This window comes from Lactuca sativa, chromosome 5 (assembly GCF_002870075.4).
Source record: "Lactuca sativa cultivar Salinas chromosome 5, Lsat_Salinas_v11, whole genome shotgun sequence".
Classification (NCBI taxonomy): Eukaryota; Viridiplantae; Streptophyta; class Magnoliopsida; order Asterales; family Asteraceae; genus Lactuca; species Lactuca sativa.
In genome coordinates, this window is record NC_056627.2 from 216,500,499 (window position 1) to 216,526,070 (window position 25,572).

At 38.3% G+C, this 25,572-nt stretch overlaps 1 protein-coding gene across 1 annotated transcript; it reads left to right on the forward strand.

The window, feature by feature from the left end:
• The first annotated feature begins 24,719 nt into the window (after positions 1–24,719).
• LOC111895170 (pathogenesis-related protein PR-1) lies at positions 24,720–25,536 on the forward strand. The gene has a single exon (XM_023891271.3). The coding sequence runs from the start codon at positions 24,813–24,815 to the stop codon at positions 25,338–25,340; it is 528 nt and encodes a 175-aa protein (XP_023747039.1). The 5' UTR covers positions 24,720–24,812; the 3' UTR covers positions 25,341–25,536.
• Positions 25,537–25,572: the final 36 nt, after the last annotated feature.

The window sequence follows — 25,572 nt, forward strand, 5'->3', positions numbered from 1 at the left end:
ACGTCTCTCTCTTTTATATATATATATATATATATATATATATATATATATATATATATATATATATATATATATATATATATATATATATATATATATGTATATATATAATGGAATATGTGGTTGTTGCGTATGTAGAGTTAGGTGTAGAACCCTTGAATACGTTGTCGTTCTAATAGAAATTCGATCTAATTTGTTTCCCGGTTTTAAGGGCTCCTTACCTCTTGTTCACCTTCTCCCCTTTTTTGTTTATCCGATCATCTTATGAGCATCCGACAGTAGTCGTTCCCAATTGTTACAATCAACAATCGGTTCTCTATCACTGCAATCTGCAATTATTTCATACATTCATGTAATCTATTAATTAAAGGATCCATGCAATCAAATTTCTTTATGTTAATATTGTTGATTTATCATCTTTTCTAATTGTAAATTCTAGTTTTTCATTAACAAAAACTGAATTACAATCATCTCTCTTTTTCCTGCAATTAATTGCTTCATTACTATTTTCTTCTATTCCTTATTGATTTTCCCATCCATACACATTGATGTTGTGTTTTATGAAGACTTGACGATATTTTACGCATGGGTTACCATCGTTACTATGTGATGAGCTTACTCATGATCCAACTTATACACATACTAGAATATTTGAAACAAATCATGCAAAAGAAAATTAATATTGTTCAAATTTTTTCAAGTGCACGGCGTGCAGGAATGAAAATGCTATTATTATTCATCTGACAATCTATGAGAATTGATATCAAGTTTTTAGCTTTCCCGAAAGAGTTTTTATTTTATTAATAATAGAAGTAGTGCCAAATATCTAGAGCTACATTAGAATGATTGAAAACTGTATCCACATAAGACGCTGTAACAAGAAGGGAGTATTGAATATTTATCACAACACCAGGGAAGAAGATATATCAGAGGATATAGATAGAAGAAGACAATCATCTTAAGTTTTTTAGTCGGGTCCTTTAGATGATCTTGACAGAAGTAACGAAATTCATAAACCAAAAATAAAGGATTATATATATAGATTAATTTTAGGTTCCCAATTCAACAGTTCTTGCTGTTGATTGGACCAAAATTTTAGTGGTATACTCTGTTGCACAGCTTTTACTACGTGTTTGTGCTAGACATGCTAAGCCTATGTGTCATGAAAAAAAAAACTTAAAAATCCTATGTGGCAACATGCTAAGAGTATTATCATTCCCTTTAGCCTTATAAAGTATATGTATGTATGTTTTCTTTTATCACAATCCATTTTTTTATTATGTTTTTTCTTTATAAATAATTAACCTTGTATAAGTAAAGAAACTTAAAAAATGAATGTTCCCTCCTTCGATCCGCTTTCTGGTAATCCTTTTTTACTTTAGATAATAATATATACCAATATAAGTAAAGAAACTTACACGAATGTTCTCTGTGTCATAGGTTGAACAATATCTATTACAACCAAAAGAAGAGTTATTTAGCAAACAATGTTCCAAATTAGTTGTTATAGGAGTTCCTAAAAAACCCCAAAAAGAACTTTAGAAAGTTCAAAGTTCAAGGTAACTTTGATCTTCATATATCATCATGAACTCCGTTTTTCGTTCACATTAAAAAGCTATTAATGATGAAATTGAAAAAAATAAATCGGCGTTTATCCTCCACAAAATCAACAACACATGCAGAGTGGGACTCAATAAGAAAAGAACGGGGCGATTTGGTAAATTTATCCTTTTTCCTATGATTTTTTTATTTAAGGGTTTCATTTATGTATCAAATCTTCATCCTACTACTTTATCTAAACTTTCTTTTTTGGTGTTTGTAGTGGCATAATTGAGATGCTTGAAATATTTTTGCAAGTTACTCATGAAGTCGTTATATAATTGAAAGTATGTTGACATTGTCAGGTTTTATGTTTCTTTTCATTATTCAATGACTATATGGGTGAGTCACGTTTCAATAAAGGAAAAAAGGGTCAACCTATGAGTATATCAGACTCCCAGAAAGGATCTCATGATGATTTAGATGGAGCTCCTTCTTCATTGGTGATGGTAACTTTGTTTGTCTATTTAAGTAACCTACTATTGTACTTTGAAATGGTGTAATCTGGTATGAGTCTGATCACTAATGACATTACTTTAAGCGTAATACAAGTTTCGATGGAAGACAATATGACATTCATGATCAGATACTGTTACCTCCTTTCGATAGTGGTTTGATCCAAATCCAACCCCTGCTATGCGGGGGCTCTTTTCTAGTTCATATTAAGTGAGCGAAAGAAGAAGAACGAGAATAAAGGAATGAAAGAGGAAAATCTGAGGAGTAAAAACTAAGGGTCTAACTTCAGCGACATCATTTTGTTAGATTCTACACCTCTATATATATATATATATATATATATATATATATATATATATATATATATATATATATATATATATATATATATATATATATATATATATATATATATATATATTGGGAAAAGTAAATATGTGGTACCAATCAAAACGATATAGTTTTAACTAAATATTTGTTTTTTCTTTTTCTTTTTTCCCAAAACCTTTTAAGATTAATTGACTTGCAATCCTTGAATTGCAATCCTGATATAGTGAAACCCATAATTTCTCTTTCGATAGGAGCTAACAGTAGAAACTCCCACCGAAGCATTTACAATTTGATTAAAAAATACTTCTAGAAACCTCGATTGAAGCATTAAATGGATCGATATTATTCCTTTTGTTATATTTATTTCATCAATTTATCGTACAAAATGAAATTAACACTACGGTAACTATTTTATGAAATTTGATATGTGATTCTTTTGTTTTATCTTTTTTCCTTCAGCAACGATGTAATGAGGTCATGTGCGACATTTTAGTGGAAAATTAGTTTTACATGATCTGATTTGATTTTAGATAAATAGAAATTGATTTAATTTGACTTGATTTTATGTAAAACTACGAGTTTTGTTGGTTCTATACCTAATGTTAGATATATAACAGCCACATATTCCCTAAGCCCATATATATATATATATATATATATATATATATATATATATATATATATATATATATATATATATATATATATATATATATATATATATATATATATATATATATATATATATATATACACACACATGATACTCTTATTAAACATATTAAAATTCTGATTTTTCTTTTGTCTTTTTAATACGAAAAAGGGCAAAACTGTAATTTTTCCAATATAATATTTTCATTCATACATCGGTTCATATTTTAACACAAAATTTATGTAAAATACAAAACTTAATACAATCCATTATAGTTTAGTAGATAAAATTCACAACTTAAAATTCAAACTCTACCACCACCACCAATTACCACACACCAACATCAACCATCTATCTCAACAACGTCGCAACAATTATTTCTTCCAAAATAGATTTGTATATATAATAATGCATTGTTAGCTTAAATATTATATTCACAATTTAATAAACCTATAAATTCGCTAATTTAGAGTTTTGTGCAACAATTATACAAACTAATATATTTTTATATATTTATGCTAAAAAAAATTAACTCAAACATTCATATTTTAATACAGAATGCATGAAAAAATCACAGCCTAATACGACCAATTCATAGCTTAATACATTTAATTCATAATTTAATACAAAAATCTACATTACATAATAATGCATTGTCAGCTTAAATATTATATTCACATTTTAATAAACCTATTAATTTACTAATTTTGAGTTTTATGCAACAATTATAAAAAGAAATACATTCTTACATCTTTATTCCATAAAAACATGCTAACAAGGAAATTAATAAAAATATTCATATTGTAACACAAAATTCATAAAAAAAAAAATATCACAGTTTAATATAACAAAGTCACAACTTAATGCATTTAATTCACAGTTTAATGCATAAATTCACAGTTTAATGAAAATACATACACATATTAAAACATACATCTGGTGATGTTTGGAGCTTTGTAGGTTGTATTAGATATCACTTTAGACACTCATCATAATTCACACCTTAAAAAACCTAAATTTAAATTATTTGCGAATAGAATATAATAAAAAACACATTCTAAATTCATATTAAACTTATAAAAATTCAAGCATTTACTACTTAAAACATATAAAAAAATTCATTTAATCACAACTAAAACTTATAAAAGATCATGTATTCACAACTTAATACTTATAAAAAATCATACATTTATAACTTACTAACAGTGGATTCACAACTTAATATTTTATGCAAATATTATAATAAATAAGAAAAGAAACTTGGATTCATAACTTAATAACAGTGGATTCACAACTTAATAACAATAAATTCACAACTTAATAGTTATTAAAACAAAATAGTAACAATAGTAAACAACAGAAAAGGAATAAAAGCATCAAATTCACAGTTTAACATAAGAAAAAACAATCAAATAAAGAATCGAATACTTGATGCTAATATGGTGTTGTTTCACTAAAGATCAAAGAGAAAAAGATGGAGTTGAGTTGGCGATGCTTCACCAGAGCAGCAAGGCAATAGATGTGATGACAGTTGACATCAATTTTGTAACAGCCCAAAACAAGATAAAAATTCATTTTAAAATATGAAATACAGTTATTATATTGTTCAAAAACCCATTACATAATAATAATGTCAAATAATCAGAGTAATAATATCAATAAGTGCGGAAAATGGTGAGGGGAGAATGTTGTGCCATCACGGCGGACCCTTCCACTTAGTACCGGAAATACCTAAAAACATAAATAGAAACTGAGAGAAAAAGCTTAGTGAGTTTCCCCAAAAACCACATACCAAACATAAATTAGATAGTGCTATGGGCCAAGCCATAGTGTTACAAGCAATTTCCCGCCGAAGGCCAAATCCCGGTCTTAAAGATAGTTGTCAGGGCGAAATCCTGGTCTTTCATATAATTGACAAGGGCCAGATCCAGGTCATTCATACAATTGTCAAGGGCAAGATCCTGGTATTGCATATAGTTGCTAGGGGCCAAATCCTGGTCTTTCATACAATTGTTAGAGGCCAAATCCTGATCTTTCATACATATATCTCAAATATAGCTAACAACTTATATTACAAATAACGGACCGGCCTTGATGTCTTTGACCCATTGATATAGCGAGAAAACTCACCTCATAGGCTGACAGAAAAGCTGAAATGACATGCTACTTTGAAACCCACACTACTGATCACCTTTACAATTAATAACCACCAAAACTCAAACTACCATTGAAAATACCTAAAATGCCTTTAGGTCAAACCCTAGACAAAACCAGGTCAAAGTTAACCGGGTTGAATCAGTAAGTATATGGGGTATACTCCTTATGTACGCGGGGCGTACCTCGTAGTTGAACAAAGGACGGGGCGCTGACCTTGTATGCTCAACTTACCCTTCGATACGCCCTGAGTACGAGGCTGCTTGCCAACTTCTTAACCAAGTGCTTAATCCCTTAAGCACTCACTTCCAAACTTTAGATCCATGTCACATAAGAGGTCCTAAGCCATAAAGTTTGCAACTTTATGGCCAAACATGGCTATTAAGTCCTTAATACCAAAAACCCTAGCCTCTGTGACAACCCGATATTTCGAGACAATGTAATGTAACACCAGTCAAATTTAGGTCAAAATATAACTTTCCTAAAATCTTATTTGGGTTAAATAAAGTGGTAGGAATCGTACCTAGGTTTTCATACATATAAAGAACACAAAAATCCGAGTTATAACAAGGAAGTTATAACCATTCTAAAAATCCGGAAAAAAACCGGCAACACCGATTAAACGAAAAACGCGAAGTTGCAATACAATAGTTTTTAGCCTTAAGTATCTAAATGAGAGTTGTAGATAACATTAAACCGTGAGCGTACATAAAAAGAACGTCCAAATCTGACTTCGTATGAGGAAGTTATGATTTTTCCAAGATCCGGATATAGCAGTAGATAGCTAAAAACTCGAAATAGAGCTCGAGATACTTTTGACCAAAAGAACCTAAATGAGAATCCAAGGTCTCAAAAATAGTAGCGCGACGGCGAAAAGTCTGACGCAAACGGACATCGGATGAAGAAGTTATGGAATTTTAACGGACTTTTTGTGTCCCGGCCCGTTAAAAATAAATAATTAAAAATAAATTCAAAATTTGCCGATGAATTCTAGACAAGAGTTGTAGATCATACTTTTAGCTACGCGTGCATATAATAACGTCGAAAACGGAGCTCGTACGCGAAAGTTATGGATTTTACAAGTTCGAGGCCCGAAATCTGAGGCTGCCAGGCTTGCCACGACGTGGCACAAGCTTGTCGCGACCCGACAAGTGACTGAGGGTGTCCAATCAATGGAAGAGGATAGGTTTGACTCCCCACGACGTGGCCATCACTTGCTACGACATGGCACAGCCCAAAAATGCCCCTATAAATAGATTTCAAGGGCTCCGAGTTCCATTGCTCAGTTCCCTTCTTTCTCGCCCCGAAACTCTGCGTTTATGCCCCCGAGACCCTCTCAAAGCCCCGGTTTTCACCTCCAAGTCCCGAAGGAAGGTTTTGTGTTCCTGAGATTCCCGAGGTTCCCGAGTATCCCGAGATTTTCCCGCATTTTCAACTCTTCCTGTCGAAGTTCTGCTCGATTCTTCTCTCGACTACTTCAAATCAACCACTTTAAACAAGTGAGTTCATACCCCTATAATCTACACTTTCAAATGCGTTATAAATGTTTTTTATACACTTTTAAGGGGGGGGGGGGAATACAAGTAAACACACGGTTATACCCGTGTGAAAGACATAAATCTTTGTTATACTTTTTGGTTATGAAATCAATCACATGTGATTTATAACTAACATACAATTGGAATTACTACACTTTTAGCCGTTTAACCACACAGAGTACTTCAAATAGCTTTCTCAAACGTTTTTACATGTTAAAACACTTTTAGAAAACTATCTTACAAACTGTATGTTTCCTTTTTGAATCTGTTATAGTTGTGCATCAAACAAAGGTTTTCTTACACTTAAACTGTCTTGTCAACTGTTTTCGAATCGTTTTATAAACTGACATCAAGTCACAAATTCTTATTTATTAAACTTTTCAAAGGTTTTACAAAACTTGTTTTATACTTTTATATTATAAATTGCATGCCTCTATATGTATAGTTATATAAATAATGTTTAAAAGAATTAGGAAGGCTATCCACCCTGTTTCCTTTTCCTCGATTTGGATGTGGTCTGGTGGGATATCGGGTCCCGTCCAAAGGTTGTTTAAATATTAGTTATATATCATGTGTACATATATAGTCATAAATGTTCCATCAGTTAATTCAGTTCCGACACTCTTGGGTAGCAAGGGTGTATAAACCTACTTGGACACTCATCAATTACATTCTAGTACACTATTATAGGAATAGTTTAGGAGATATAAAACATTATTCCTATTACAAGGAATCACACAACAGTCAGTTCATTCATGAGTCTATACCAACGTCTTATTTACAAGTATGTATTTTCATAACAAGGATAATCTTTTCATATAAAAAGGCATTTCGTTATATTACTCGTGAACTTGTTGTTAGCAAACATGTGAGACAATGGCTTTGTTAGTACCAAAACGAAAGTCCCCACCTATAACTAGAGTCTCTTGGAGGGAGAGCATGACAAGTGTGTATAGATCTATATGGGGCTGACGACTCCGCACCCTGACTGTTAGCTACAGTTCCCGGGGTGACAAATGTCAACATAGGTACTGCGTCTAGTATGGTTATGAGGAACTCACAACACGCGGAAACAACAACTCTTGTACGTAGTAATATACATTTAACTCAATCATGCTCAGGGGATAATAACTACACCATAGGATATTATTAACATGTTCACAATTCGGGATAAACACCCTTTTAACCAGTTTTACTTAAACAAAAGACTCACAGGGAGTATTAAAAATATATTGGTTTACAGAGTCATCAAGTGCCTTGGCGATTTTATATATACATAAATCTATTATTTAGGCATGAAAAACATCATTGTGTTATAGTTTTGGAACTTTTAAACTACCACACACTTATGGATAAATGTTGGACTTTTAGAAACAAATATTTAAAAATGGGCAGGTCTTGGTAGAAGACTACTTTCAAAACATTCAGGTCTTGGTAGAAGACTACTTACAAAACATTCGGGTCTTGGTAGAAGACTACTTTCAAAACATTCAGGGTCTTGGTAGAAGACTACTTTCAAAACATTCAGGTCTTGGTAGAAGACTACTTACAAAACATTCGGGTCTTGGTAGAAGACTACTTTCAAAACATTCAGGTCTTGGTAGAAGACTACTTACAAAACATCGGGTCTTGGTAGAATACTACTTTCAAAACATTATGGTCTTGGTAGAAGACTACTTACAAAACATTCGGGTCTTGGTAGAAGAATACTTTCAAAACATTCAGGTCTTGGTAGAAGACTACCTTCAAAACATTCAGGTCTTGGTAGAAGACTACTTTTTATACTAGTAGGAAATATGAGATTTTCTAGGGTTTTTCATACTTATACTAAATGTTTCATCAAACATCCACCAGTCTTTCATAACAACTTTTCAAAGCAATAACATTAAAATACTTATGAATTCACCAGCTTTATTGCTGATACTCACTTTCAAAATAACTTGTATTCTCAGGTTACAAATAGACAGGTGCTGATGCAAGGTTTAGAGAAGACAGAGCAGTCAAGACTCGTCTATTATTTTGATTAGTTATCATGTTGTCTTGTACTATGAAAGAACAAACTTGTAATAAAAATTATACTATTAATGCAATGGATGATGTTGTTGCTTGTTTACTACTTTACATTTGTTGTGATATATTACATGACGTCCTCCGCCCCAGAACGTTTCCGCCGTTCTCGGTTTTGGGGTGTGACAGCCTCTTAACACATTAAGACCATATAACACTAGCATGGGGGGAAACTAGTGACCAAGAACACAACTTTATGACTTAGCACCCCCAAAAACTTCTAAAAGGACATTGCAAATGCCTTGGAGTACCTCTTACTCACAAAGTCTAAGTTTGGGACCAAAAAGGAAACTACTTGATCAAAACTAGATGCAAGAGATTCAATCATCAAGTTTGAAACATTTTACCTCCACAAGGTAGATAAGGGGGACTAAATGAATGATCCAAAGCCTTTAGTGCAACACCACCACTTCAATGTTTTTCTTTATACTCCAAGAACTCCAAAAATGCACCAAAATGGCCCCAACAAGATTCGTAAGCACAAACACACTTAGGGCTTTCGAGATAAGGAGAGAGGATGAAGGTAAAAAGTTGCTCAAGGATATAAGAGAGCTTAAATAGGATCCAAACCCTAAAACTTAGGGTTTTGCATTCTGATTGTGTACCTGCGTACGCTTAGCGTACTAATGTGCTCCATAGTACGCCTTGTGTATGAGGGTGTACGCCTCATGTAATCCGAAGATCTTGAAAATTATAGAATTGCCGTCAGGGACTAAACTTGCAAAATAAACACAACTCAAGGGTTAAAATAGATACCTGAAATCTAGGTGTTACAACTCTCACCCACTTGAACTAGACTTCTCCCTCGAAGTCTTATGTCGCGAATAAATCTGGGTAGTGCTCTTGTATTTCCTCCTCTGGCTCCCACGTCCATTGGGAACCCTTCCGATGTTGCCACCGGACCTTAACCAATGACACTTCCTTGTTGCATAGAGCCTTTGTCTTTCGATCAAAAATTGCCACCAGTTTCTCCACATTGTTCAAGCACTCATCGATCAGAATATCATCCAGCGATATCACTGCTGAATCATCAGCTACACACTTCCGCAACTGAGACACGTGGAAGGTGTTATGGATCTGAATGAGCTCATTAGGAAGATCCAAACGGTATGCAACTCTACCCACACATACAGTAATCCTAAAAGGACCAATAAATCAGGGGCCCAGCTTTCCTCGCTATCGAAACCGAATGAAACCTTTCCAAGGTGACACCTTCAGCATCACCAAATCTCCCACTTGAAACTCAAGGTCCGAACGGAGTTGGTCAATATAAATCTTTTGTCGAATCTGCACGACTTGCAACCTGTTGCACACCTGCTGAATCAAATATGTGGTCTTAAGCACCACTTCAGTGCTTCCCATGACCCGATGACCAACCTCACCCCAACAAACCGTGTTCCTGCACCTCTTCACATACAAACATTGCAAATGGTGGTCAATCAATACTATCATGATAATTGTTGTTATAGGAGAACTCGGCCAGTGGAAGGTAAGTATCCTCAATCCCTCCAAAATCCAACACACAAGCCCGAAGCATATCCTCGAGCGTCTGGATCGTCCGCTCGCTCTGGCCATCGGTCCGAGGGTTGTATGTTGTACTAAAATACAATTGAGTAACTAAATAATCATGAAACTTCCTCCAAAACCTGGAGGTGAAATAGACATCCCGATTCGAGACCACTAAAAATGGCACCCTGTGCCTAACCACCACCTCTCGGACATAAACATCAACTAGCTTCTCAACGGATATGCTCTGTGTAAACGCAATGAAAATGTGCACTCTTGGTCAATCTGTCCATTATGACCTAGATAGAATCAACACCACGCGCCATCCTAGGCAATTTTGTAATGAAGTCCATGGTGATCTCCTGCTATTTCCACATGGGAATGGGTAACGACTGCACCTTGCTTGGGGTCTCTGGTGCTTGGCATTGACTTTCCTGCAAGTAACTCAACCTCAAACATCGGTATATCTTCATGGACCCTGGATGGATAGAAAACTTTGATTTATGTGCCTCCTCCAAAATCGTCTATCTCACTCCTCCTGATGCCGGAACCCAAACCCTACCACACTACGTCAACAACCCATGTCTGTCTCTAAAAAATAAAGGAATATGTTCTATAATCCACTTGAGCTTCTAATTTTTGTTTTTCAATCCTTCCACCTAAGCCTTCTTGATCAAATCTATCAGAGGCGAAGTGACAGTCATCATCAAACAAATATCTTGGATAAATAAGCTTGCCGCCTTACGACTCAAAGAATAAGCCACCATATTAGCCTTCCCAGGGTGGTACAAGACCTCACAATCATAATCTTTCACTACATCCAACTACCTCTGCTGCTGCATATTCAAATTTGCCTGGTCCATCAAATACTTCAAACTCTTGTGGTCAGTGTAAAGAGTACACTGAACCCCATACAGATAATGCCTCTAGATCTTGAGGGCAAACACCAAAACCCCCAATTCCAAATCATGTGTGGGGTAATTTACCTCATGAGGCTTCAACTACTTCGAAGCGTAAGCAATCACGTAACCCCTCTATATTACTACAACTCCCAAAACCGAAATAGAGACGTCACAGAAAACCACAAAAGCATCCAAACCCTCGGGTAGCGTGAGAATTGGGGCCTCACACAATTTCTGTCTCAGAGTCTCGATAGCCAATTGTTGATCAGGCCCCCAAAAAAAGATCACACTTTTCATTGTCAAACGGGTCAAAGGCACAACAATCTTATAGAAATCCTAGATAAATCTCTGATAATACCTCGCAAGAACTAAGAAACTCCAAATCTCCGAAGCGGCCCTCTGGACCTCCCAACGCATCACAGCCTCTGTTTTGGTCAAAAATTAGATAAGTGAAACTCAACCAATTTGAATGAGAGGTTGTGGTGTTTGAATTGATGTAAACAGAAAATTGTAATCAAGACAACACGAGGGTTCACAAGGAAAGCCCTTGATCCTTGCTAGGATCTCTGACACAAAACCTTGGGAGGTGATAGTGATCACCTGCCTTGATGATTTTATTGATTAAAAATGTTGATTATAGAGATGAATGTGTAAATGTAAGTACAAATATCGTAGATGAGTTAATCGTGTCTGTAGTGTGATGAATACAAGTGTTATTTCTAATTTAATTCTTCTATAAAGAAGTCTGATATTTCCGTTATCCCTCGAGATTAGCCTATAGAAGTTATTTGACTTGGTATTCCGAATCTTTTGCCTGGTCAAGATCATTCTTCGTTGAGAGTAAGTCTTTAGTTGACTATTTCTGCACATGTGAGAAAAATAAAGAAGAATATAACCGTTATAGATGTTAGAAAAATAAATCATAATCATCAGGATCCTGAAGTATGTTTAAAGATCCTAAGGATTTGTAAATATTGTGGATCCTGAATGTAATTCTGGGATCCTGAACCTAACAATTGCCCCCGAATTATTCCTGTGAAATATTTAAGGTTAGTTTATCCAATATTTAAAGGGATAATTTAGGTAAATAATTAAGAGAAAGAGATAGGAAATTTGAATTTCAAATCTTAATTGGATAGTATTTATCCGATCAACACTAATGATTGCTCAATCAATCATATCTTTTTTCATATGCGGCTAGGTTAAGTAGGGTGTTGAACCGTCATTTTCTTTCACCTTCTTTACCATTCCCTCTGATCATCCATAATCGCCTTCAGAGGTAATTTCCTTCTTTCTTATTTTCCTTTGTTTTTTATGTAGTCATCCATGGGAAAAAAAAAAGATGACTTGTTCGCGCGCCGGCATTATTGCTCCGTCGGAGAGCGATTTCGTCGATCAGGGGATCCTGACCTACAATGAGGTATGTTCCTTTGATGACGAGGATATGTAATACCTTAAGTCTATTCAAGCTTTCCCTTCAGACATCATTTTTAAACCCTTCGATGCCTCTATTCAACCCCATTTTGTGCATTCCTCGTAGGTATGTTTTATGGAATACCCTTTTTCCCTTGGTTTGCAGTATCCATTTTCTGGAATTGTCGCCAAGTTCTTTCAAGTCACTAAACTTTCATTTGTTCAGACCATGCCTATAATACGGAGGCTTTTGCTTATGAACTTTCTACCTCTGGGAATTCTCGTTTCTTACTCAAGATCAAGCTCAATTAGTCCCCTTTGATTCTGAAATCGAAACACAATGAAGGGTCCTAGAAGTAGAAGTATTTCTTTGTGAGGTGTGATTCTGTCGCTAACGGAGAATATTTGCCTAAAACTTGAGCTAAAAAGGTTAGGGTTTGTTTTTTGGTTTTGAGGATCCTAAAATTTACCCCTTTTATTTTGTTCGTTTGAATGCAGGTTTGAAATTTCGGGAAGCTTTTTTTGAGGCTGAAGATACTGAGGCAAAGGTTGCAGACTTTCTAGCTCTACCAGCTGGCATTAGGACATTCAATTTTGATTGTTCAAATCTTCAGGAAGGTTCATCTATGACTACTTCCATAGCTACCAGTTAGGGTACATTTCTTTTTTTACTTCAATATTAGGATCATAAATTTACGACGATCCTTCATGGTTTGAAGGATCTAAAACTAATTATTCCAGTGCTCGCTTCACATTGGCTGATCTTGAGGGTGACATGTCTAGTGGTTTGCTCACTGTAAAGACGGAAAAGATCCCACCTTCTGCTCCCGCTAAGAAGACCTAGCTTGACTTTTTTATGAAACCTTCCTCATCTCGTCAGGGAAAATTTTCCGATATCTAGTGTAACATCCGAACTTCCAGGTATATTGTTTATTTATTTATTTTTAAGGACAATTGAGCAACTTGACGAGTTGGTGCTACAACTCGTCGAGTAGAGCCACGTTGTGCCACGTAGGATTAATGATCTACTCGACGAGTCAGAGAGTCGACTCGCCGAGTAGACACTATGAATTGAAACCCTAAATCCATAGGTTTGGGGCCTATATAAGAGTACTTATAGCCTCATTTGCGGCTCATCAGCTGCTTAACCTTTCTGTGTGAAACCCTAAACGAGTGTAGTGAGCTAAGAGAGTCTCCAAGCTAACCTTGAAGGATTTTAGTGCATCTTTGAGGAGGAAGAGGAGTTGTTTCAGCAAGGAACAAGAAGGAGCTATTGTGGTTCAGGCCATTTCGTCTAGAGCTTCAAGAGGAAGGTAAAAAGCTTGAATCTTTCCCCTTTATTTTGTTAGAACTCATGAGTTGAGAAATTAGGGTTTTCATCACATTTTATTTTGGGACTTAGAGCATGCTAAATTATTAGAGGTTTAAACCTCAGATTTGGACCTTGTGAGGTCCCTAGAGCTCAAAGGTTGCAACTTTATTCATCCATTTGAGGAGTATGGTGTTTAACACCTTGTGAGAACATGTATCGGTAGATGGGAGCAAAACCACCATGCACGATCATAAAGATCGAAGTTTTACGTGACAATCGAGCGTTAGAATGGTAGATCTAGTGTTTAGAGTGATAGATCTGCCTTAAAACGTCTGAATGAGAAATCAGATCGAAGAGACTCGACGAGTCCATAAGCTGACTCGACGAGTTGTTTAGGGTATGTCCCGATGAGCTGGACCATGCGATAGCATGGCGAGTTAGGGGTTAACACGATGAGCTATACCTTTGTGAGACTTATGAGGAAAGAGTGGGCTAGACAAGTCACATGAGTGCACTCGGCGAGTCAGGTCAAACCTGGACTATTGACTCGAGTTTGACTTCTGTTGACTTTAGGATTTGGTCAACATAAGTAATGGAGACCATTAGGGGGGGGGGGGGGGGTGTAAAATGGTCTTTTACCTATTCCAAGAGTTAGAGAGAAAGAGAGAACAACCTTTGGTGTATTTGAGTATGAGTAGAGTACTAATTAGAGACAATCATCCAATGTGTTAGGCGGAGGCTACTTCGAGATTTCCGAGTACGATACTTTTACTTGCTAGCTTACGGGGTGAGTATTCTCACTATAGTTACCATGAGTGGTATCTTTGTATCAGTGAGATGTTTATTGTTCTGAGTCGGGAGATAATCTAGGAAGAGATACTTAGATGAGCTTGATAGGGGTCTTCTGAGAGAGTAGTATGTGGTTTGTGGGATATAGAGTATTTGTGAATTAGAATCCTAGGAGGAGGACTTAGGGTGACTACAGGTGGGGTATGGATGGTAGTATTGGGCCCGTACTACTGAAAGCACCCGGTCTGTATGCAATCCAAGTAAAAATCCTTAGGATGCTAAGGAGCAAGTAGGGATGAGTAGTCGAGTGTGAGTATGCTCGAGCAAGTCTCTGATGATTTTTGTGTTGTGTTTCAGAGACATCATGGTAGGTACACGCCACACCTAGAGAGTAGTGGAGTTAGCGATGATGAGATTCGCAGGATGATTCACGACGAGGTGGTCGTGACCATACGAGAGGCTATTCAGGAGATGCTTGGGTCTATTAAGACCACTTTGATCGAGATGTTTGACGAGCGATATGATGCAGTTTCTGAGGTGGCTGCTGCTGCTGCTGCTAGGCCATAGGGAGGTGACTCGTTGTTTTACCGGGAGTTCAACAACACGAAGCCACCAAAGTTCGATGGAACTCAAGATCTGATTGCTACGATGAGATGGATCTCTGATGTCGAGGGGTGTATCTACACTTGTTCATGCCCAGAGCATTTAAGGGTACGGTTCGTGCTGAACCAACTTCGCTTGGGAGCGAAGGACTGGTGGAAGTTTGTGACGACCAGTTTTACTCCTACGAAGCACACTGTCGTGACTTGGGTGGGGTTTACTGTGATGTTCCGAGATGAGTATGTTCTCCCATTGGAGAGGGAATGGTTGGCCCATGATTTTCTGTCTCTCAAGCAGAAGACAGAGTTGGTGACTGAGATTACACGGATGTTTCACGAGAGGGCACTGTTCTGCCCTGAGCATGTGTTGACTAAGTAGGCGCGCATGAGCCGGTATTTGAGCATTCTGAGGATGGATATTCGAGAGTTCATGGCGAACTCGTTCTATCGAACATTTCCTGAGCTTCAGGAAAATGCCAGGAGGAGGAAGATCGAGCTGGAGACTCAGGCCAGGGAGGATGCAGAGTCTCAGGAAAGAGACCAGAGGCCGACACAGTCATAGCCGGCAGCGAAGCGGGCTAAGCCCGCTGATTCGAGATCGGGAGGCCAGAAGGGCCACACTTGTGACAAGTGCGGCAAGAGTCATGTGGGATCTTGTTGGGCGGGGATTTGCTACAAATGTGGCAAGGAAGGGCATATGGCGAAGGATTGTCCCAAGGGATTTGCAGACTGTTTTCACTGCAATCAGACCGGCCATCGGAAGGTTGAGTGTCCTCAGCTCGTTTAGGGATCAACTTACCACTCCTGCTGCTTTGTGTGCTACTGATGTTCGGCCGGTGAAGGCCGAGGTTCCGAGGGCTCGTGGGAGATCTTTTTAGCTGACAGCATAGGAGGTCCGCACAACACCTGATGTCATGGCTGATACGTATTTTCCTTTCCTATTTATTTATTTCGAGAATCATTGTGCTTATTCTGTGCTATATTTAGGTACATTTCTTATGAGTCCTGTACCTGCTTTAGTGTTATTTGACTCGGGTGCGAGTCGATCCTCTATGTCTTTAGCTTTTAGTCGTCACATCAGTATCCGACGTGAGGCATTGAGTCAACCTTTGAGGGTTTCTATAGCTGACGAGCATGCAGTTTCTGCTACTGATGTGTTCCGAGGATGTGTGCTGGAGATCTTTGTGTCGAGTTTCTGATTGATCTGGTACCAATTGCGATGGGGGATGTCTGTCTCATCGTGGGCATGGATTGGTTGAGCCGTTTCGGATATGTGATTGACTGCGAGCGTCAATTGGTGAATATACGAGACCCCAGTGGGGGAGTGCTTATAGTGTATGGCGAGGGTACCAGATCTGGGTTGTATGGGTTTTCTAGCGTATGTGATGGATAAGCGGGTTGCTACCGAGAGATCGAGTTGTATCGCTGAGGTTCCGATAGTGAGTGAGTTTCTAGATGTTTTTTCCCGAGGAGTTACCGGGTGTGCCTCCTGAGAGGCAAGTGGAGCTCCGGATTGATTTTGTTCCGGGAGCGGTGCCTATCGCCAAGGCACCTTATCGCCTTGCGCCACCAGAGATGCATGAATTATCCTCACAGCTCTAGGAGCAGCTGGGGAAGGGATTTATTAGGCCAAGTAGCTCGTCGTGGGGAGTGCCGATCCTTTTTGTAAAGAAAAAGTATGGTTCACACCGGATGTGGATTGATTACTGGGAGTTGAACAAGCTGACGGTCAAGAACCGTTATCCACTTCTGAGGATCGACGACTTGTTCGATTAGTTGCAGGGGGTGTCTTGGTTTTACAAGATCGATTTGACATCTGGATATCATCAGATGAGAGTGCATGAGGAGGATATCCAGAAGACGGCTTTTAGGACTCGTTATGGGCACTACGAGTTCGTGGTGATGCCTTTTGGGCTCACCAACCTGCCGACAACATTCATGGATCTCATGAACCGGGTGTACATGCCTATGTTGGATCGATCGGTGATCGTGTTGATCGACGATATCTTGGTGTATTCGAGATCCTGAGTGCAGCATGAGGAGCATCTGAGAGAGATTCTTGGAGTTTTGAGATCGGAGTGGTTGTATGCCAAATTCTCCAAGTGTGAATTCTGGTTACGAGAGGTCTAGTTCTTGGGACATCTCGTTAACCATAATGGGATATTGGTCGACCCAACCAAGATTGAGGCAGTTATGCGATGGGAGGTGCCGAGATCCCCACCCGAGATCAGGAGTTTTCAAGGATTGGCCGGCTACTATCAGAGATTTATCAGAGATTTATCTAAGATTGTTGTCCCCCTCACCAGGTTGACCCGGAAGGGTGTTAGTTTTATTTGGGTTCCCGAGCAGCAGACCTCATTTGAGACGGTTAGCCAGAGATTGTGCGAAGCCCTGGTGTTAGCCCTTCCTGAGGGAGTGGAGGACTTTGTGGTGTACTGCGATGCATCTATATCGGGGATGGGTGTGGTGCTGATGCAGAGGGGGCACGTGATAGCATATGCATCGAGGTAGTTGAAGCCTCATGAGATGAGATATCCCTCCCATGATCTTGAGTTGGAGACGGTGGTGTTCGCCCTCAAGATTTGGCGCCACTATTTGTACGGGGTTCGGTGTACCATATACACGGACCACAAGGGCCTGAAGTATCTCATGGATCAGCCCAACCTAAATATGAGACAGAGGAGATGGTTAGATGTGGTGAAAGACTATGACTGTGAGATCCTATATCATCCGGCCAAGGCTAATGTGGTAGCCGACGCCCTGACTCGTAGAGTCGAGAGTGCTCCGATCCGATATGTATGTATGAGGATGACGGTGATGACTCCAATCTTAGATACCCTTCGAGAGGCCCAGGTGGAGGCCGTGAGACCGGAGAACCACAAGAGGGAGCGGGTGATTTGGCAGGTGTCTGAGTTTATGATGGACAGTCGTGGGCTTATGACTTTCCGAGAGCGGATTTGGGTGCCTTATTCAGGTGGAGATCGGCGAATGCTGATGGAGGAGGCGCATAGATCGAGATTCTCGATCCATCCTGGGGCCACTAATATGTATTTAGACCTAAAGAGAGATTATTGGTGGCCCAGCATGAAGAATGATGTTTCTTGGGTAGTTAAGAGGTGCTTGACCTGTCGTCGGGTCAAGGCAGAGCACCAGCGTCCACGGTCCATTACAACCTCTAGAGATCCCCCAGTGGAAGTGGGAACATATTTCTATGGACTTTATCACCAAGTTACCGAGGACTGCGCATGGAGTTGACACGATTTGGGTGATTGTGGACCTGCTGTCGAAGAGCGCTCACTTTCTCACTATCAATGAGAGTTCTTCTGCAGAGAGACTGGCTGAGATTTATGTGAGAGAGGTGGTAGCTCGACATTGGGTGACGACCTCTATAGTGTCAGATTGAGACGTGCGCTTTACTTCCAGGTTCTAGAAGAAATTTCATGAGGAGTTGTGTACCCGGTTACATTTCAGTACCGCATACCATCCGCAGAAAGACGGGCAGAGCGAGCAGACGATTCAGACGCTTGAGGACATGCTGCGTGCATGTGTTATCGATTTCAGAGGAAGTTGGGATACTTATTTGCCATTGGCTGAGTTTTCATACAAAAACAACCATCATTTGAGTATTGGTATGCCTCCCTTTAAGCTTCTTTATGGGAGAAGGTGTCGCATTCCCATTTGTTGGGGAGAGGTAGGGCAGCGAGTGATAGGTGGAACTAAGATAGTGCTGAAGACGACTGAGCAGATTCAACAAGTCAGACAGAGGTTGCTGATGGCCCAGAGTCGCCAGAAGAGTTATGCAGACAGGCGACGATCCGAGCTAGAGTTTCAGGTCGAAGATTTTGTACTCCTGAAGGTATCCCCTTGGAAAGGGGTGATCCGATTCAGGAAACGGGGCAAGCTGGGGCCCCGATACATCAGTCCTTTCAGAGTGACTGCCAGAGTGGGTAAGGTAGCATACCGGTTAGAGCTACCTGTAGAGTTGAGTCAGATCCATAACACCTTCCACGTGTCTCGGGTGAGGAAGTGTGTAGCCGATGAGACGGAAGTGATTCCTTAGAGGAAATTCAGGTGGATGCGATCCAAAATTATATTGAGAGGCCGATTGCGATCTTGGATCGAAAGGTGAAGATTCTGAGAAATAAAGTGGTGCCCCTGGTTCAGGTCCAGTGGCAACATCAGAGAGGGTCCTAGTTGACTAGGGAGCTGGAATTCGAGATGCGAGAGCAGTACCCAAAGCTATTTCTAGAGCATGACTTCGAGGGAGAAATCTGATTCTAGTGGGGCAGAATTGTAACATCCAGACTTCCATGTATATTGTTTATTTATGTATTTCTGAGGACTATCGAGCAACTCGACGAGTTGGTGCCACAACTCGTCGAGTAGAGTCGCGTTGTGCCACATGGCATTAATGATCTACTCGAGAGTCAGAGAGTCGACTCGCCGAGTAGACGCTGTGAAGTGAAACCCTAAATCCCTAGGTTTGGGTCCTATCTAAGGGCACTTATAGCCTCATTTGTGGCTCATCGGCTTCTTAACCTTTCTGTGTGAAACCCTAAACCATTGTAGTGATCTTAGAGAGTCTCCAAGCTAACCTTGAAGGCTTTTAGTGCATCTTTGAGGTGGAAGAGGAGTTGTTTCAGCAAGGAACAAGAAAGAGTTGTTGGGGTTTAGGCCATTTCGTCTAGAGCTTCAAGAGGAAGGTAAAAAGCTTGAATCTTTCCCCTTTATTTGGTTAGATCTCATGAGTTGAGATATTAGAGTTTTCATCACATTTTATTTTAGGACTTAGAGCATACTAAATTATCAGAGGTGTAAACCTTGGATCTAGACCTTGTGAGGTCCCTACAGCCCAAAGGTCCCAACTTTATTAATCCATATGAGGAGTATGGTGTTTAACGCCTTGTGAGAACATGTATCGGTAGTTGGGAGCAAAACCACCATGCATGAGCATAAAGATCGAAGCTTTACGTGACAATAGAGCCTTAGGATGGTAGATCTAGTGTTTGGAGTGATAAATCTGCCTTAAAACGTCTGAATGAGAAATCAGATCGAAGAGACTCGTCGAGTCCATGAGCTGACTTGACGAGTCGGTTAGGGTTTGTCCTGATGAGCTGGACCATGTGATAACTCGACGAGTTAAGCGTTAACTCGACGAGATAGACCTTCACGGGACTTATGAGGAATGAGTGGACTCAACGAGTCACATGAGTGCACTCGGCGAGTCAGGTCAAACCTGGACTGTTAACTTGAGTTTGACTTCTGTTAACTTTAGGGTTTGGTCAACCGGGGGGGAGAAGGGGGGGGGGGGGGGGGTAAAATGGTCTTTTACCCATCCCAAGAGTTAGAGATAAAGAGAGAACAACCTTTGGTATATTTGAGTATGAGTAGAGTATTATTTCAAGACAATTATCCAATGTGTTAAGTGGAGGCTAGTTCGAGATTTCTGAGTATGAGACTTTTACTTTCTAGCTTACGAGGTGAGTCTTCTCACTATACTTACCATGAGTGGTATCTTTGTGTGACTGAGATATTTATTGTTCTTACCTTTTTATCTTAATATTCAACATTGTGTCTTTGTGATTTATGTTGAGTATTATTGTTATGAGCTTATTGAGTTGGGGCCAGAGGGTCCCACTGAGACACATTGACCAGAGGGTCTTATTGAGTTATAGCCTAGACTAGCTATTGAGCTATGTGTGGTATTTTGGGGAACTCACTAAGCTCTATGCTTACCGTGTTATGTGTTATGTGTTTCAGGTACTTCCCAGGATCGCGAGAAGGCCCCGGCTTTATTGTACACACACTCACATTGGAAATATGTTTGTGGAGGATTCTGGATCTGTGATAGACAATTTTTGAAAAAGTGTGTTGATGTTTGATATTTGAGATTTTTGGGAAATATGACATATGTTTATTTGTATTTGAAAATCAAAAATTTTGGTATGAAATTTACATTGTTACATCTGGGATCTTGAGAATTTAGGGATAAATGAAGCAGTAAGGAAGCCGATTTCTTTCTCCCAATCTGTAGGTGCTTTCGTGCTCCCCTTATTCAAATTTGCTTTTCAACTTATTTTTTCTTTTCACAAGTAGCTGATCATGTCTCTCGTTCTAATGAGGATTCCAAGGCAAAGCTTGCTCAAATAGAGCGTGCATTGAGAGAGCAAGAGGAGATCAACAAGGAGCTTCTGCTGAGGGTGGAGATGTCGATCAAGGAAAAAGCTAATAAGGAGGAGGAACATGCGGCTGAGATGAATGAGGTCATAGTTGAGGCGAAAGCTAGTGCTGCGATGGCTGTTTGCGAGACGAAGATCAAGCTTGCAGAGGAGCTGGAGAATACGGGATCCTAGAACACGGCCGGATGGCGTGAGGCCATACCAAGTTGACTGGTAAGCTTGTGAAAGCTAGTCAGGTTCTTGCATTGCAACTGAAGAAGGGAGAAGAGAAGGACAAGACGGAGGTGGTTTCGGGTGGTGGTGATCAATCTGTAGTTTAAGATTGATTTGGTTTCTTTAAAAACAATTCGAATGAATTTGGGTTTGTAAGACAATATTATTATTTCCTTCTTTTGTGGGATTGATGGGAAACTCTTTTAATGCTATGGTTGTTTTATACTTCTTTGCATGCTTGATTGAATCGCGTGGTTGTAGCAGTAGGATTTTTGAGGATCCTTATAACTAGTATCCCAAAGAGTTTAGGATTTACAAGAATTCTTAGGATTTGAATAACCTGAAAATAGTTAGTAACCCATTTAGGATCTCAAAATTGTTGAGATCTATTTACGATGATAAATCGTCAATCATCGGATAAGAAAGCCAACTTTTGAGTGATAAGGATAGATTGAACTAGATTATCCTTATGCTTCATGACCTTTAGGATTTATTTTGTTTTAACTTAGGAGAAGTGTAGAGTTACAATTCCCTTTGTTCCTTAGGATCTTGAAGTTCTCGTGTAGAAGGATCCTAGCTTTAGGAATTCATAATGGTGGATCCTTGGTCGGCTTTAACTTAGTGAACTTGGGGAGGATTCGTCTTGGAAATTAATTTGAAATAACTCCAACTTGGAAAATAACTGAGAAATCTCTTGTTTTGTAGCAGGTAATGCCACTAGTCTTGCATAATTTATGGGCGTTATCTCAATTTGAGGTAACACATAAGTGTTACGAACCTTACTAAATTATTGACGAAGATCTCAAATTCTATGATAACGTAAAAATGTTATAAACTTTAGTTATTTTCTAGGGAAGATCCCAACTTGAGATAACATGAAAATGTTATGAACCTTGTGTATTTTCTGGGGAAGATCCCAACTTGAGATAACATGAAAATTTTACGGGGTCAATTCCTCCTCCAATCCCGCCTGGCCAATCCATTGCCAATCGATCTCATTAGGCACATAGATCTCCTTGCACCTAAGTGTGTCCAACTTGTTCTTAGCACGGGCTAATGAGGATTTTGAAGTAATGGACGTTTTCACACGGTTAGTAAGACAATAAGCAATGAAGAGAAGTTGGCTATGTTCATACATGTTATAGGACATAATGAACATTTTTGCGTGGTTAAGGGAAGATTTCATCACTCCACACAAACTATTCATCAATGTTTTCATGAGGTCCTAACTTCAATGATGTATTTTGCAAAAGAAATTATAGTACCAACAACTCCTAATCCAACAAGACATAACTCGGAACGACATAGATGGTTAAAATAGATTTTTTCCGAAGTAATAGGTGCATTAGATTGAACTCTTGTACATATGGTTCTACCCGTTGATCTACAAACTCGTTATAGGGGAAGAGGAAAAGGAAAATGTTTTCAAAATGTAATAGGAATTTGTGATTTTGATATGATATTCACCTTTGTTTGGGCTGGATGGGAGGGTATATCATATGATTCAAGAGTTTTGAAAGAAGTTGCATTCAATTCGACTTCTGGATTTCCATTTCCTCCACCAAGTTTGTAATCTTTATATAACTTGTATTATATATCTTCTTTATATAATATATGTCACACTCATTTGCAGATAAATATTACCTTTGTGACGCCGTATATGCAAACACTCGCGGGTTTATGGCTCCATACCATAATACTAGGTATTAGTTAGCCAATTTTCAAAGAGGCCGACCTTTAACTAGAGAAGAAAGGTTCAATTATGCTCATGCACAACTTAGAAGTGTTATTGAGTGTGCTTATGGTGTGTTGAAGGCGAGATTCTCAATCTTAAAACAAATGGCTCCTTATCCTTTTACAGTGCAAAGAGACATAGTCATTGCTTGTGTCGCGGTTCATAATTTTATAAGGAAATACAATATAGAAGATGACTTTTTTACAAATTTTGAGGAGAACACTATGGTTACTCCTGACGTCCAAGGTGAGGGAATTGATAGAGAAAACATACTATGCATAGAACGGGGTCCAAAAACCATTCAATATATGCGTGTTTTGCGTGATCAGATTGCAAATCAACTACTTTCACCTACTTTATATTAAATTATTATGTTATTTTAAAATTCATTATGTTTTATTTGGATATTAAATGATTTATTTTTAATTTATATTTTGTATGACAATTTTTATTTGGATTTTTAAATAAGTTGTGTGTAATTTACATTTTGTATGAAAATCTATATGTTTTTACAATTATTTAGCAATTTCATCCACCACTATATACAACAGCAGGGTAAAATGGTCATTTTTCATCGGTTAGCACATGCAGTCAGATGTATAATCAAACGACATGATTTCTTACTCAGTCATGATTTCATACCCAAATAGACATTTCTCAGTCAACAACTATCAAACGGGCCCTTAGTTGATGGTTCGGTGGCCGACGGTGATGGTAGTGGCGAGTGAGATTAAACATCTATGTGTTTTGTCGGGAGTGTATGGGTGTTGGCGTTAAGGAAGGTGTCATGTGAACATTTATATCGGGAAAATTAAGGTGGTCAATCCATGTCAAGCGAATTATCCATCATTCTATGCAGCTCTCATCTTTTGACGGCTCCAACTTATATATAAGTCTATTATCATGCTAAAAAAATTATAAAATTATAAATAACATAAATTAAATATATATATATATATATATATATATATATATATATATATATATATATATATATATATATATATATATATATATATATATATATATATATAGAAGAAGAGTGTTTTAAAATGTATAAGTAATCATACAGAACATTTATTTGGTTTATCATATAATATATTCCATACAAAACATTTATTTGGTTTACCATAATATATTCCAATAATAATGATTAAACGCGGCTACGATTCAATTCATATTCTCTAAAAAATAAAGAACACAAACAAAGTGGTAATCATTATCGAACATGGGTGCCACCTTCATTTGCGCCTTAAATTCTCCAAATCCAACCACCATTTATATATATTTTTATTTAATTTTAATAACAAACAATATAAGTCCATCATTTTGTACCAATTCACACAAAACCTTAAACAGAATCACATAATGTTCTTTCCAAAATTATCTCCTACAATTTTCTTGTTTTTCTTCCTTAATCTCCTCATCTCCACCTCCATCAATGCTATCAAAACACCAACCCCAACTCAATCTCAACTCAATGTCATCAAACAATTCTTAACTTTTCAAAACAAGGCTCGGGCCGCTCTCCGTATGCCGCCATTGGTGTGGGACTCAAAGCTTGCACGCTATGCAGACCTTTATGCTAGGCAAAGACGGAACGACTGTCTGTTGAAACATTCCAATGGACCTTACGGGGAGAATATATTTTGGGGTAGTGGTGATGGATGGACTCCTGCTCAAGCATCACTCGCATGGGTGGCGGAACAACGGTGGTATCGGTATGGCTCGAATTCTTGTGGTGGAGGAAAGGAATGCGGTCACTATACACAAATTGTGTGGAAAACTACCAAGAGGATTGGGTGTGCTAGAGTGACTTGCTTTGGGGGTAGGGGTGTTTTCATCACTTGCAATTATTTTCCTCCTGGTAACTTTATCGGTGAGAAGCCTTATTGATGTTTTAGCCATAATTTTGGTAGACAAAACACCAATAAGATATGTGAATTTTATTCTTCATATTTTTAGAAATATTCTAAAAAATCTATTATTTTATGAATAAACTGATAATAATTTTGAGTTTACAAGATTCATTTTGTTTTACTATTAAATGTTTGTAAGGATATTTTTAAATCAATATCTAACATTTTACTAATTAGTAGTCAATTAAACATAATCATAATAGGCAATA